This window comes from Polyodon spathula, chromosome 19 (assembly GCF_017654505.1).
Source record: "Polyodon spathula isolate WHYD16114869_AA chromosome 19, ASM1765450v1, whole genome shotgun sequence".
Taxonomy (NCBI): domain Eukaryota; kingdom Metazoa; phylum Chordata; class Actinopteri; order Acipenseriformes; family Polyodontidae; genus Polyodon; species Polyodon spathula.
In genome coordinates this window covers 31,432,583-31,448,596 of record NC_054552.1, presented here as the reverse complement: position 1 = coordinate 31,448,596, position 16,014 = coordinate 31,432,583, and the positions used below count along the sequence as shown (strand labels likewise).

The 16,014-nt window shown below is 41.8% G+C and overlaps 1 protein-coding gene across 1 annotated transcript; it reads right to left on the bottom strand.

Moving 5' to 3' along the window:
* Window positions 1-6,608: 6,608 nt before the first annotated feature.
* Window positions 6,609-15,672, bottom strand: LOC121294835 (ammonium transporter Rh type C 1-like). Its single transcript, XM_041218956.1, has 11 exons — window positions 15,206-15,672; window positions 12,979-13,171; window positions 12,554-12,704; window positions 12,043-12,184; window positions 10,998-11,164; window positions 10,533-10,670; window positions 10,150-10,286; window positions 9,541-9,665; window positions 9,353-9,426; window positions 8,981-9,091; window positions 6,609-8,310 (listed from the first exon to the last, which is right to left on the bottom strand). The coding sequence occupies exons 1-10, from the start codon at window positions 15,408-15,410 to the stop codon at window positions 9,005-9,007; spliced, it is 1,419 nt and encodes a 472-aa protein (XP_041074890.1). The 5' UTR covers window positions 15,411-15,672; the 3' UTR covers window positions 6,609-8,310; window positions 8,981-9,004.
* Between the last annotated feature and the right edge of the window lie 342 nt (window positions 15,673-16,014).

The window sequence follows — 16,014 nt, the reverse complement described above, 5'->3', positions numbered from 1 at the left end:
CTCTCCCTGGAGGAAAACAGGCAGCGAAGAGTTCCCGATTGAGGAATGCAGAGGGATGTGTCAATCACTCACTGGCTGGAAAAAAGAGATGTCTCGTCTAGGACAACAGGCCTGAGAGACTAGGCCTCTGCGTGCCCTTGCTAGCTGTCAGCCTCGCTTAGCAACCGCAGCCCGGCAATAGAGAGGCTACATGCCTAGCAACGGGAGCCTAGCGATGGAAGGGCCTTGCACCCTAGCAACAAGGCCCTGTAATTGCAAAAGAGTCTCGTCTGAGGCCTACTAAAAAGGCTTTTTCTTGTCAGGGAAAGATTCATCTCATGGACTGTGAAAGGCGGTTCCTCCCCCTTTCAAACATGTGTCAAGGAGTGTAAAGAAAGGCCCATATACTTGGCGGATAAGATCATGACTAATCTGTTGTTCGTCACAGCTGAGTCCTGACTGGGGCTCTAAAACAACTTTACTGAGCTGCAGGCTGCCGGCCCTGAATACCGATGAGCTACTTGTCAGACAATCGAGTCTCTTTTACATTAATGACTATGAAAAAGGAGGGGTAAATGTTCAAAAAGATTCAGATTCCTTAACTGTGGAATAAAAAAATATCTATCTATCTTATCTATCTATCTATCTATCTATTTATCTATCTATCTATCTATCTATCTATCTATCTATCTATCTAGTATGTAATTTATTTGGATTTTCAGTGGATTGATGGTGATTGATATCTGTATGTTTTTTTATGCAGTTTGGTTTGCAGTATTTCACAGTAAAAAGCAATAGAACATATACATATATCAGCGATGACTTAAGCACCATATTGAATATTGTCAGGGTGCTACCTATATGAAAAGAAAACCAAAAGAAAAAGCTGAGGGGCGGGGAAGGAACTAAAATCTAAAAGCTAAAAGTGCAGACATACAGAACACAACACACCAGGTCTAATATTATTTCAGGAGTAGACACAGCATCAGTTAGGCACAGTGTAGTCCCAATACTGTCTCAATACTTTTAAGACGGATCTGTTTATTAATCTGCTCTTTGATCTTTTTATTAACTCACACACAGATTTCTGTAGGTTTTGTTTTAGCTGAGTGATGTAAATCTCATAGACCTTTCCTAGTTAAATGTGTCTCTATGAATAAATCAATGAAATCAAAGTGTTTACTAGGAGGGATCTGTTGAGAAGCCTTAACCACCCCTGCAAAGGAAAAGCAGGGCCAGGGCTGGGAGAGTGATTTTAAAAAAGAAAGACATTGACCAGTGCCAGCTCCTGAAAGCAGGATGTCCTGTGCAGGGGAACGGGACAATGAAGCAGAGCGCTATTCTCCCCGAATTAACGCGTACACTTTTAATAGATTAACTAGATCCAGGTGGCAGGAACAAAAAAGACCACGGAGAAACACATTTCACTTTTGTCGTTTTGAAAATAAGAACCCTGGCAGGCTGTAGGTCTTTTTTGTGGAACCGCTGAAGGAAGATAATTGAAAAACCGATGCTGGTGTGACAGACGGATTGATTGAAGGAGTCCGTGAATCCCTTCATTCCAATCAATTAACCTCAATTAACACCAGGCCCGGCTCTGAAGCCCCAGTAATCAGGTGGATCCTTCTCGTTATTAGCTTTAGTACCAGCCTGCCTGCTCTCTAACTGCAGGGCAGGGACCCTGGAAGTTAAAGAGTGAATAGAGAGCGTTCACTGGGGAGGGGGTTCAGAGAAACCTAACCTGGAGAACTTCATTCCCTCTTGCTGTGTTTCCATGAGGCAGAGATTGCTTTAGTTCCCAGTACTGAGAGATCCTTGCTTTTACATCAGAGATGTTTCCAAAGCACTGGTCAGTGTTAAGCTTACATCGTTTATTGCAAGAGCCCTGCTGCCTATTTAGTTGAATTATTTAGCAGGAAAGCTGAGTCAGAGTTCTAATTCAGATATCATGTCTAAAATCACTCCCCTCTGTTATTCTTCTAGAGTTGGCTGTAAAGATTTTTTTTTTTATTCATACCAGAGCTCATAATTCTGCCATTATTTTGCAGGGTTGAATCAAATTTTGATTTTTGGCACGTCTCACCAATACTCCCACCCCTGGCCCTGTCAATCATCCCTGATTGACTGGGCAGGCTAGCAATCAGTAGGCCATTAGGAGGTGTCCCTTTCCTCTCCCACACTCTCTCCCTTTCACAAGCAAACCGAGGCAGGTGGCTCTTCTAATTGGAGGAATCTTTGAGTCTGAACCTCTTTCTCTCGTTTGCTTTTCTTTATTTGCCACTGTCCCTTTCACACCAGGGCCGGTGCCCTAGCTTGCAACTCCAACGAAGGAGCCCCGCCTGCCTGCCCTGAATGAGCCCCTTCTCTCTAAGGGGCTTCCAGGACCATTGTCTGCCTCTAACACAAGGGTCGTGCACCCTAAGACCAGACCCTTTGACATGGGCTGATGGATTCACGTCGCCTGACAAAGAGCCCTGATTGAGTTTTAATGAAGCCCCAGAGTCCATCTTTTAAGTAGACATGAAGATGGAGGTGTATGATGGAGAGAGAGTGAAAGACAAAAACCAACACACAAGTGATAGGAAGTAAACAATAATCCCTCATAACAAGGAAACTTAAGGGAGGGCATTAGCATGACAAGGCTGGGTCGGGGAGAGCATGAGGGGGCTGGAGCAGGAACAGCCCCCCTTCTCTCCAGGGGAGTTACTCAGTTAATTGGAACACTTGTCCCGGCGTCCGCTTCCTTCATCAGGGAACAAGAAATCCCAGAAAGGGTCACAAAAGACTTGTTTAGGAAGGGAACTGGAAAGGGGAGCGTTTCTCACAGATATATTTTAGAAAGAGATTGGACCCCGCTCCTCCCAGTCCTCCCCCTCACAATATGAGTGAGGGGTACACAGTGCGACAGATGGGCCCAACCTTTCCCCCTGTGGCATAGAGTTGCAAATATCTGTGCATTTCAAATAAAAGTATAAAACAAATTGTACCTTCCAGGTATGGTAACCTGCAATATCTCAGCATTCTTTGGGGGCAGGCATGTTCTTCAATATGGAACCAATCGGGCATTGAACATCTATCTCTATATCTATCTATCTAGCTATCTATAGCATCTACACTATCAATCAGATGCACTATTCACACCACACACTGACAGCTGGTCCCTTTATCTAATTTAACCCTCAGCATTTTAATATTTCATAGTAGTATTTTTATATTCAAGCAATGTGGAAAACGTAGGCCAAAACCATGTGAGCACGTACAGTGGCAGATTGTGGTACTGATATCCAATACCCACATCTAGTAAGTATCTCTATATCTAGTCTGAACCAACCATAGTATTAGTATTATTATTGCTAAAGGCTGGCATAACTCCTACCGCCATCACTCATCTATAGTTGATGCCAGTGGAGCAGCACACTGCAGGACTCTTAACCACTATGCAGAAGAGCCAAGCTCGTCTGCATGAACCCCAAGTCACCTCCCAGGCTCACAATCTGTAACAGCAGTGCATCACACAGCAATACCCATTTCGTCCTTCCATCTTTTAACCTAAGCTGCTGCCTGCAGCCAATCTATGAGATCTGTATCATGGCACCAAAGGAGCATCTTAGCTAAAGAGGTAGAGCCATGTGCAGGTGTGGCTCTCAAGTTTGTAACCCCGTCACACAGCAATGCCAGTTACACAAGCAGAGCTTTATCAGTTTAATACAATTTCCTCCATCTGGTATTAGGACTCCCTATGTTTGGGATGCTTTATGATGCACAGCGTGGGAGCTCCTGTGCCTGCTGTGTCAAGGGCAGGACAGGGATTTTAAATGGAGCTGCAAATCCTTTGAAGGAATCCTAGTGCAGCCCATCACTTTGTTTTCCTGCCCCCCTACCACCGTCAAACTGCCCCAATCAGTGATATAATTACTAGGGGGCTTGGGGGTGAAGAATTGGGAATAAAAGGACATCAAACTAACCCCCCCCCCCCCCCCCCCTCCCCCCCCCCTCCCCACAAGAGGCCAATTTGTCCATCTGTGCCTGCCCCCCCTGCTGAGTTATTTAGCTTCAATGGCAGGTACTGATTAGGAGCAGCCCAGCCAATCCTCCATTCCCCTAAACCCCCCTCTGCCCAGCTCTTCTTAATCTGATTACAGTCTTTATAGAGCTCTTCAGACAGGGCCAGCCCAGGGGGACAAAGGCAACCCAAGGGGTTTCACACACGCTCTCTCTGGGCTATGTGATCTGAGTGGAGACCCTTCTCTTATGAACATCCACTGGCAGCCCTTTTCAGGCTGCAGCCCTCCCAGCCCACCTGCCTGCCCGCCTGCCTGCCTGCCTGCACAGCTGAGAGGGGGGATTAAGAAGAACGACTCTGTTACAGCCAGGCTCTCGAAGAGTGACTCCACCACCACCACCCTCTTCCTTTCCCACTCTGTGTGTGTGTGTGTGCCTTGTTCGATAAGACACGACAATGGACTGAACCCAGCTTTCTCCCCCACCTGCACCATGGGAAAATCAGCAAAATGAGGAACATTATGGTCGCACCCCCTACTGCACAGCAAATTTGTATCTTGTAATCCACAGCCCCTGGGTGAGCAAGGCCCTCTGCTCACATTCTCTCCCTTGTGATTGTTTTTGTTCTGAATGCCCTCCATGCATTTTTTTCACATAAGCACAATGGTCTCCAAAGCTGCTTTTTAATTGAAATGTATGTCATTTTCTATCTATCTATACATGGATACTTACTTACATACATACATGCATATATTCCTCAAGCTAGGCAAGATTGCTAAATATAAACATATATACATATCCTTCATCGAATGAGCAGTACACTGTCATTGCAACGCGCCTAATGTGATTTCAGATACATAGCTGACCAACAACACCAAGCACACTGTATTATAATGTATATTAAAAAGTGGGTTTCCATTCCTTATTAACTACTGGCCATTAGAAATCAACACAATCTGAGTTCATTTAAGTTCAAGAGCATTCGTGTTCATTGCTTGTAGTGAATTACGCAACACATGTGTTTTCCCTTGTAATGTGCATTTCCATATGAATGCATGCGTTGGAAATGACTAGGAGTGACCAACTGTGTGGTCAGTGCATCTGACCTTGATGACTGTACACACTTCCGCGTCTCAAGGCAAGACAGAAAAGCATCAATGTTTCAGGTAGGATTCTGTCAGACAGATGAAGTGCCTTTCCTTCTGGTTCCTTATAGTTTGATCTCATATATTATGTATTCCTATTGCTGTTTAAAGGTGTGGATGCTTTACAAAAAAATAGCATCATATATTCACTTTGTAAAACAACCTTTCTTAATAACATTCTCTCTCTTTATATATATATATATATATATATATATATATATATATATATATATATTTTTTTTTTTTTTCAAATAATACAGAAACACTTTATTTATTTGCAAGAATGATATAACTATAAATGATATTTAGGACTGGAATTATTAAACTAAAAAAAATGACTTTTCATTTAGTGGTTGTACTCATTCAGTCTATATTGCTATGAAAAGCTTTGTCAATAAAATCTCTCGGAATGATTCTCTTTCGGTGTCTTGTGGTCTATAGCAATAATATGTGCAGCAGATGAACATCTCTCTCAGATCACTGCACTTCATAGGGGATGGCCTTTGACCCCCAGCATGTCAGACGAACAAGCTAAGCAAACAACGCTAACGTGTGGGAGCAGCTCCCTCGGGGGCCAGGCTAGCCCAGAGCGGCACAAGTTTGTGACCTTGTTAAACCAGTGAGACCCTTTAACCCCTCCAATCCATCCCCCAGCGCCTCGGGAAGCACAATGCCGTGAATGGAGTCTTTCTGACAAGGCACAATGCCTCCCGGAATTCATTATTCCAGGGGGAATATTCCCAGCCCGGGGTGCACAGAGGAAAAGAGAGAATGAACGTTTGGTTTCCAATTAAAGGGACAGAAGAGATTTCAAATAGGCTTTAAATTGGGTGTAAAGTTAAAAGTTCAGCTCGCCTGTCTGCTACAGTGGAGAGCTCTCATTGAAATGGTAATCCATCACCCTCATTTATCATCTACTCCCAAAACTTCAAACACAAAATAACGTAATCTCTTCAGCCATAATTCGGGAATAAACTACCATCAAGATGAGGAAGAGCTCATTGGTTAGAGCTGGGCTGCAGTGTGGAAGATAGTGGGTTTGAGTGCTGGGCTGCAGTGTGGAAGGTAGTGGGTTTGAGTAGCTCAGTGGTTAGAGTGCTGGGCTGCAGTGTGGAAGGTAGTGGGTTTGAGTAGCTCAGTGGTTAGAGTGCTGGGCTGCAGTGTGAAAGGTAGTGGGTTTGAGTAGCTCAGTGGTTAGAGAGCTGGGCTGCAGTGGGGAAGGCAGTGGGTTTGAGTAGCTCAGTGGTTAGAGTGCTGGGCTGCAGTGTGGAAGGCAGTGGGTTTGAGTAGCTCAGTGGTTAGAGAGCTGGGCTGCAGTGTGGAAGGTGGTGGGCTTGATGAGCCTGCACTTTGGATTCTGTGGCTAAAGGGACAATAAGACCTTAGTTGTTATTCTGTGATAAAAAGCACACAGTATGTTTAAAGACTTTTATTAATACAAAACAAATTACTTTACAAAAACAATTCTTTAAATCATTGAAATCCATCATTTCAGACTTTTCTTGATGGAATCTGGCAAGGAGAAATCAGCGGCCTTTAATGAATCAAGAAGCAAAAGCAAACTTATCGTAAACGTATCGGGGGGGGGGCGGTACAAAAAACACAAAGCATCAAGCAACATGTTGATGGTTACACCAGCAGGTTGATTGAATGGGGGAGGGGCCCCTCATTACCATGAGCTGGGCATGTAATGTGCCGTGCAGAAAACACTACTGGAGAGAAATTGTATTGAACTGCATTATGTTATATTCCAGCATCTCATACACAATACCTTCAAGCAAAGTGATGTGCTCCAGGCCACTCGCTGCACTCAGAGTTAGACCCTTTGCAAATCGAGTCAAATCAAACAGAAATGCCCCCTCCGCTCCATAGTGCTGCACTCTGCTAAATGCCAGCTGATGTCATTATGAATGTGGTTAATAATATACCACTGTAGTGTTCCTGTAATGGGAGAGGGAGGGGGACTCAGGACAATCTGAAAGCAAGCGCCACACGGCATTAAATACACAGTCCTGCTTGCTGGTGCAATCCCAGACCCACCCCATCACTGTCACTGAATCAATCACACATTTTTGTTTAAAACAACCAATTGATAAAACCACTGTTCTGGTAAATAAATTAATTAAAATGCATGAAGACTTTTAAAACTATCTAGTTACACATATATTTTAGTATTTTAAAATATGTTTTTCCATCAGTTATACAGAGATACTGTTACTTTTATTACCAGAATTATCATTAGTATTATTATTATTATTATAGTTTTTACCATGTCTTTGCTTTGATGTGTGGAGGGTGTTTTACTGCAAGGAAATGAAAATACAAGGAAAAACACTTGACCGACGTTCCGTATGATCATTTCAGTAATACCACGCGTAGTACAGCCATGCGGTCCCAACACGCTAGTCTGCCCAGCAACCAGTCCCTCAACTGCCCGCACGCATACACTGGGGGCACACGGGAGGCTACCATTTCTTTACACTTTGAAAACACACATTATTTCAGCAGTTTATGAATAAAAACTATAGAAATAAAACAAGACATATTAGATTTCATGTTAATCTACAAGATTTGCAACAGATGAAAAACAATAAATAAAAGTTGTATGTTTTATTCACTTTTGTATGATTTCAGAAATATATACATATGGGTCAGAATGCATTGGTATGACACAATATTATCTGTCTGGGTTTGGGTTGGGAATACAGGAGTGGCATGATTGTGCCACTCGTACATTACCAGCCCAAAAGCAACTGGAGACATATTATTGTGTGAGAATATATTCTGACCCATATATATCTTTTTTTTTTTTTTTTTTTTTTTTTTTTTTAATGATTTTTTTTTCAGCTCAGAAGTAATTGGATGTAGATCAGTTGCTTATAAAAAGTTAAAAGTGGTCCCCCCCCCCCCATGTGATTAGTTGGCATCCTGTGGGATCCACACACACCTTGGGTATACAGTACAGCACTGCAAGCTTCCGTCTCCCCCCTGTCTGGCAGGGGTCAAATATAATACACACGCCCGATATTAAATGCCCACGTAGATCACATTGTTTGGGGAATCTTGTGATAGCGAGACTCCACGGTTCGATCCCAACATCAAGCAATCAGGCAATAGGAGAAAATGCATTCATCCAGCAGGCAAAAAATAACTGCCCGACTCCGAAGAGGAGCTTCAATCAAACCTGCAGAGAGAGAATCCAGTTAGAACACATAGCAGTGGTGGGGCTCTTTAGTGAAACAGCTCACTACATACAATATTTAAAAAAGCTGAGATTACTGAGAGAAATGTGGGGATCTGTTTGCAAGTGACATACAACCTCAAAGCAAGCTTGCACAATTTTTTTTAATATATAATGCAGTATTTATAAAAACGACATGATGTTCTGTTTCTGTATTTTAATGATAACTGTACATTAGACAGATGGGGATATAGCAACGCCAACAGCAGGTTTAATCGAAATGATAGGTGTTGACTGTTGTAACCTTGTTTAAAAAATGGACACAATAATCTGATGAACAATCCTCAACCTCGCTTTGCCGTTTCATCAGCTAATTGAAGAGAACATGCAGGAGAAAACAAATGTGACTGACTGGTGGCATCTTATGGTCACCCATGGTAGTACACTGACAAACGAACCTACAGATATTTAACAAAGTCAAAAGCAGCCATTGAAATGTATTCAATCAATAAGAAGCATGCAAAACCACATTCTGCAACCACAAACACACTGAACTACAGGTGGCCTCTATCCAGCTATAAATAGCCAACAATATTTGCTTTGCCATAAGCAAATCAGCCAACATTTTCTTAAGCTGGTTTTGCCAGAGTGGTTAGTGAAGTATCCACTGTACCTGCCGGACTGGTGTTGGGGGAGCCTACTCTGCGAGTTTGTTGGGAATGTGGGTGGCATATTCAAGAGCGGCGTGGTGTGTGGGGGGGTTCTCCTCGTCCTCCTCGGGGACCTGAAATGATGGAGCAAGAAGCGTCATTAAGGGGCAGTTAGTGTTACATAGGTGTACAGAACAGCATTGTTACTAACAGTCTATAAGAAGGCTTGCAGCGCCATCATGTGGTGCATATGCAATATTACAGAAATGATACAAGATATCTAAATGACATTGTGTATTGTAGGATGAATATATCTTGACACTGAATACTGTATCTATACACACACAGTACTTTCCCAATAACTATGCTTATTATGAATTTGAATCAGTGCCTACCTCCCAGTAAACATCATCCTCAAAACAGTTCTCATCTGGGGCATCTCCCCAAATGTTCAGCTTCAGGATAAAACCTTAAATAAATACATAAATAAATAAATACACAGATGAGGTACAGTGCCTGCAATTCCCCATTTACAGCACTTCTCATGTAGAAATTAGTTTTTTGGACTTCACGTGACACTTACCAACTAGTGTCCCTCCAACAAGGCCGAAAGCTAATGACACGCATAACCCAGCAGCCTGGTACCCTCCCTGCACAGAGGGCACCCGGTCAGCAAAGGCTCCCTCGAAAGCAAACGCTTTTATCAACCTAGAAGAAATATGAGGAAAAAAAAAATCAATGGCCTGAAGACAAGGAGCTTCTAATGTGGGACACGAGGTGCTTGAATTAGGATCTGCATGTCCTGCGACAAACAGGAGATTATCCAATTCTGATCGGCAATACAGGACCACACAGCACAGCAGCCTGTCAAAGAATGGCTGATTCTTTTTTATTAAAGTGCAAATCACGTATAATATAACCGTTGTAACCATGTGAGGATCCGTTAATAAATGTCAAGATACTGTTTACTTTAACTGTAGGTTTCGTTATCAGGTATCCCCTCCATGACAGCTTTGATCTCCACCCCCTTCATGAAAGTCTGGATCCTGCCTCTGGTTGTAACCTGGGTTGGGATCAATTCCCATTGCCTTTTAATCAATTCCAATTCATTAAAAAAAAAAAATGGCAAGGATTAATAAATAAATAAAATTACTGAGCATGCAGTTATCTCATTGACTCGTCCTGCACTCACCCCTCATGGCCGTACACCTGCTCGGTAGCGCAGGCCGCTGTGACCGCTCCCACGATGCCCCCGATAATTCCCGGCATGCCGTGCAGGTTGTGTATTCCACACGTGTCGTGGATCTTCAGCTTGGACTCCAGTAAAGGCTGGAGATCGGAGAACAGAATTGTGCAAAAAAAAAAAAAAACACACAAATAAAGTGTCAGCACATGAGAGGAGGCAGTGTGATTGAAGGTAGTTTGCACTGCTGTTTCTCTTCTGTATTCACTTTATATTAAATGGCCATGTTGAATGAAGGGGTCGCTTGATTTCATCCTATGGGTGCTTGCCTTTATCAAGGCAAGCCCTATGCCAGCTTACATACTGTACTCGTGGAATCGGGGCTCACTCACTGTGAGGTAAGCGTATCCACACGTGGAGATGATTCCACAGATAAACCCGACGATGAGGGACCCGTATGTTGAAATCATCATCTCAGACGCAGTTCCCGCGGCAACACCCCCCGCAAGAGTGGCATTCTGAATGTGCACCTGACCAAAACCAAAAAGGAGGGGAAAAAAAGGCTTATGTAAATCTGAACAAAATTATCTGTGCAGTTTTGAAAAAAAAAAAAATGCCGAGAATTTATGGTTGTTTTTTTTTTTGGGGGGGGGACGGTTGGGCGTGTTCAGCGAATTATCCTTATGCTGTCAAACTGTAGACTTTTTTTGGGGGGGCGGATATTTGAGATAAACAAAATATAATTAATAAAACACACACTTTACGACTTTAACGTTAAACTTCAAACAACATCTGGTGTAGTTCTTCCCAACAATGTACAACAGTTAATAACTTTGAATATATGCTGCGCTAGCTACCATGTCGATCTTGCCCTTTCCGTGTACGAGGCTGGAGACCGCTACGGTGGTGAGGACACAAGAAGCCAAGGTGAGGTACGTGTTTAAGGCGGCGCGGTGCTGCCCGTCTCCGTGGTCCGAGATAGCAGAGTTGAAACTAGGCCAGAACATCCAGAGAAACAGTGTACCTGAGGGAGAAAACATACAGTTGTGACACACGACTAAAAAAATGTAGCGTATTGTATTACTGGTTAGTTAAAAAGAACACAAGTGAACCATACGTTATGAGAATCCTATTGAATATTAAATATACAGTAACACTGAACAGTGGTTTGAATCACTTCCTCAAATAAGGAATGTAAATACATTCAAATATATTTTTTCCCAAAAAAACAAATTAGTTATACATGGTTAAATAGACAACTAGTTAATAAGTACACACACACACATATTATATATATAGCACCTTTCATACTGCAGCACCTCAAAGCACTTTACAAGTCAATAAAACCAGCCATACAACTAGAACCTCAATATAGGAGAGAAATAATGAGAAGCAGAAAGAGCACATTTAAAAAATGGTACAAAATGCTAGTCTCAAAAAGAAAAATACGTTTTTAATCTTGATTTAAAAATACCAAGGTGACTAATATCGGACAGTAGTTTATTCCACAGTCTGGGAGCATTGTAACAGAAAGTTATCCAAGTTCAAAAACTTGAAGGTTACTACCACCACCGAGTCAGAAACTTGTTTATAAAACACATCAGACTGGAACAAAGTTGTTTGTTTTTCCTAGTATTTGTAAATTCAAGGTGTGTTTGAGAAACACGCATTTGAAAATGTGTGTGTTTCTCCTGATGGAGCGGGAATGTACAGTAAACCTCCACAACTTCAGGAAATGCTGACGACTTCAAGCGTGGAGTCGGAGAACAGGGCAAACGACAGGGCAGTACAGTTACTGGAAGGAGGCAAAGAAACCACACAGGAGACACCCTTCAAAAACAGAGTAAATTTTGCAATAGAATTCCAGTCGTACATTGAAAAGCTCTCCCTGCAAGGACTCACCAATCATAGCAAATACATCAGAGTGATAGACTGAGCCCTGCTTGCTTTTATCCAGATTGGGTCTGTAAAGAACACGGGCGATAGACAGACCGTAGTAGGCTCCAAACGTGTGGATAACCATGGAGCCTCCAGCATCCCGCACCTGAGAAATACCAAAAGGAGTTGTTACTGTGTGTGAAGGTTTTAATTATAGAAGGAAAAAAGGGAGCATTTTTTATAACCAGAAATTGTCATCCATTCAAATCTAAATAGATTTGCCCTAGTGAGTACAATACTACATATCCTGCAGCAGCTTTTTTTTTTTTAAATTAAATTGCAACATTCGTCTTAAAAAGGAAATACAAAATACTGATAATGAAATATAAAATGGTTTTGTCCATGTTGTCCTTAAATACCATCCGAATGCTGGAACAAGTTGGGCAGCATTTCTCAGTTCACTATTTTGCAGTCTAGCTACTGTCCTAAGTCCCAATTAGTTGCACCTTGACAGCGGTAAGAGTAAAAGACTCACGTGAAGCACAGTAAGGATGATGTACTCTTCAATGGCAAATAGAGTCACTCCAAACAGAGTCATAACCATCAGCTGCACTGGGCTGACTTTTCCCAGGACTCCACCATAGGCAATCAGACAGGAAGCCACACAGAAATCAGCATTGATCATGCTGGGGAGAGCAAGGCAAAATATAAAATGCATGAACATCAATAATGTTTAACTTGTGTATCACCTTTCATAAACAAGCATCTGCCTATACAGACATCAGTTCACTCAGTACACATCTATATATACAGCTACAAGAACTATCCTGTAGTTAGGTACACAGACGAGCCCAAAAAACAAACGCTATTTGGCTAATTCATGACAGGTCATATCCTCAGGGTCTGGCCAGTAGGCTCAACTCTTATACACATGAAGAAAGCCCTGTGTGCTCAACTAACTTTTCGATTCCAATCTTGATCTTGCCATCAGTCCAGTCCAAGGAATGGAACCATCCCTGCATCAATAGAGCCCACTGGATCCCGAATGCAGCTACCAGGAAGTTGAAACCCACGGCACCGAAGCTGTAGCGTTTCAGAAAGGTCATGAGGAACCCGAAACCCACAAATATCATCACGTGGACATCCTGGAAACCTGTGGACCGACAGAGACAGAGAGATCGCCACTTTTAATGGGGTGTTACTGCAGTGCTGGCAAGGGAGTTTAGCATCATCCAATTTCAGAGAAAATACTAATAAAAAAGGGGTTTACAGCATGCAGCATATCATTTAGAAACACTTAAATCATAAGATATAATAGTGGATAAAAGAATACTAGCAATAAAATTAGGCAAATGTGCCCCTTGTATTGCAGCTCTCATGCTGGTTGTAGTACTTGGTTCCATTACACGTTCGCCTCAGGGCTCATTGTCTGATTGCTATCTGATCTCACTGCACAGCAGGATGTCAGCACAGCAAAGATCGTCCAAACTACCAATTACACTATGTAACACAGTTTTTGTTCCTGGGTAGTAAGTGTTATTACTTTAGTATAAATACATGTTAATTTGGATTCATATGTTGTTTTTTTCTGACTATGTGAACGAAAAGACACACATTTGCCCGTTTTCCCATTGGAAATAGTGATATTTTGAAATATCACTGTCCTGGTCACAAAAGCAAAGTCTGTGGGGAATAATAGCCATTTTCTATACTTTTGAGGCATAAGCAATTAGGAAATAACACTTACTACCCAGGAAAAAAAAAAATTGTTACACAGTGTTATCAGACTATTCATTAGCAAGTCAGACTTATGAGGCATTTGCAGTGGTAGTTGTTATGTTCCCCCCCTGGGTAGCATGCAGCAAGTGGCTTTTGATTAAATGGTTAAACAGAGGTGGAAGCATGTACTGTAGGTGCTTGGGGCACAGAGCAGAACATCAGGAGTGCTGAACCCAAGAGAGTATTGATGGATAGAGTTGAAGTGGTTTGTCAGGTCTTAAAATATTAAGCAAAAATATATATCTGGGGGATATCTCAACAGGTCAGTGTCAACTAAAAGCAAAGCAAGTAATCTAGAAGCTGTTGTAAATCCAAAGGAGGTTCAGCTAACTTTTAACACTGATAGACTGAATGGGTACTAACAAGACCTTTCTTTACTAGAGTTCACAAATTCTTTATCAAGTATTTAATAACTAAACAATTGATCAGTGAAGATATGTCAATTCCTATGGTATTTGTATTGATATTCAGGATGGTAACTTGACAAAAGATCTATTAGGCTCAACCCAGACAGATTTCTTTCTGAATTTCAAGTAGGCAAGTTTTATGTAAGCCTGTCAATAGTTAAGCTTATACTGGGCGTTGCCCAGATACTAACAGTGCACACCCAGTGTTAAAAGATTGGAATTATTTCGAGACCAGAAACAGCAACATTTCAAAGTTTTTAAATATCCAATTATAAAAGCAAAATGCTCTTCAGTGATCAATTGTATTTGTGGGTCCTGCTGTATGTGTTGAATCATCAGGTATGAGTGCTGTCACAGTCAGCAGTGTGCACATATGTTGAAGGAGTGTTTATGCATGAGAATACTGAGGTCTGTGCACTAAATGAACAGGTGCAATTAGAGCCTGCTGGAGTTCCCCACCACTGCATTTGAAGCTTTGCTATAGCCAATTGGTTTCCTGCATAAAAATAGGGTCCCATGCGTGGCATGACACCTGCACATCTCCACAGTAAATTTACTTTGATTACTTTAAATTGACATGGGACATTTGTTATGAAAGGGGGTTGTTACTTTTATGACATTTACATGCCAGCATGATTGTGTTTGTGTTCAAAACACTGGGCACTTGCTGTCAACTCATTAATCTGGAAACCCTTTATTATGAACACACTTTATTACAGTAACTGTCAGCAGCCAGTACGTGCCAGTGCTCTGTGCTGCACTTTCAGGTTTAGAAGGAGAAATAAATATGCACTATTATAAAATAACATTTGTCAATCACATATGAATGAGAATTATATAACCGGGACTATAGGAAAACATTTAAAAAGCCAGATACATTTCAGTCTTTTAAAACACCAGTTTACCATAAAAATTGCAATTATTGTGCAAAACAAAACTAAAAAAGATATTGCAATTTTCTTTTTTCTACTGAGTAGAACAGAGTGGAGCCATTCACTTACTTGGGTATCTAAAATAAAAGTCGTTTTCAATGTCGCTGGATATGTTTTTCTCCTTTCTCGTTTCTCTCCAGTGGGCATCAGACTCCTCGTTGTAGCGGATGAACACTCCGAAGAGGATGATCATCGCGATCTCCCAGACGAAGCACACCATGGGCAGGCTGAGCCGCATGTTGCTGTTCTTCTGTCCACCCCAGATTTTCACCATGTTGACAAGCAAAAAAAAAATCCTCTCAACAAGGCAGGAGAAAAATATTTGGTGTGATGCTCGTCTCTCGATCTTGCCTTTTTTATAGCCCTTTTAAGACCAGGAGGTGTGTCACTATCATCTACCTACCTTTTGTCTCAACTGGCACACCTCCCTATACCCAGCCCTAAAGAGTGGTCCTCCAAGCATCTCCAAATGGCACTGTGATTGTCTAGGTATTACACACCTCATACTAGCACCACCCCTTCCTTTCTTTTTCTAATGCATTGTATTCACCTGTGAATGCTCTCAGAGACAGCTGCTGCCAGGTGATTGTCACTCACCAAATGAAGCACCAATTGAAACTGGACTGAATTAAATGCATTGGCTTAATTGCTTGTTTGCAGCTTAATTAATTAATTAATGTGGGCTCTTAAAGCTTAACAAGCAGTTACGTTTTTTTTTTTTTTTTTTGTTTGTTAGCTTCATACAAAAAAAAAAAAAAAAAAATTTAATGAATGTTGCCTTGAAATGTGCTGTGCTTGTAAAGAAAGATCTAACCTTCATGGGAAACCTGTTTTGTTTCATATTAAAAATGCACCATCATTTTTTCCTCAGTTGATGC

Coding starts and splice junctions, on each gene's coding strand:
- LOC121294835 (XM_041218956.1), bottom strand. CDS start 15,410: ATGGTGAAAATCTGGGGTGGACAGAAGAACAGCAACATGCGGCTCAGC. Junction 13,172..15,205: donor CTTTTATTTTAGATACCCAA/GTAAGTGAATGG, acceptor GTCGGTCCACAG/GTTTCCAGGATGTCCACGTG. Junction 12,185..12,553: donor TCATCCTTACTGTGCTTCAC/GTGAGTCTTTTA, acceptor GGTATTTCTCAG/GTGCGGGATGCTGGAGGCTC.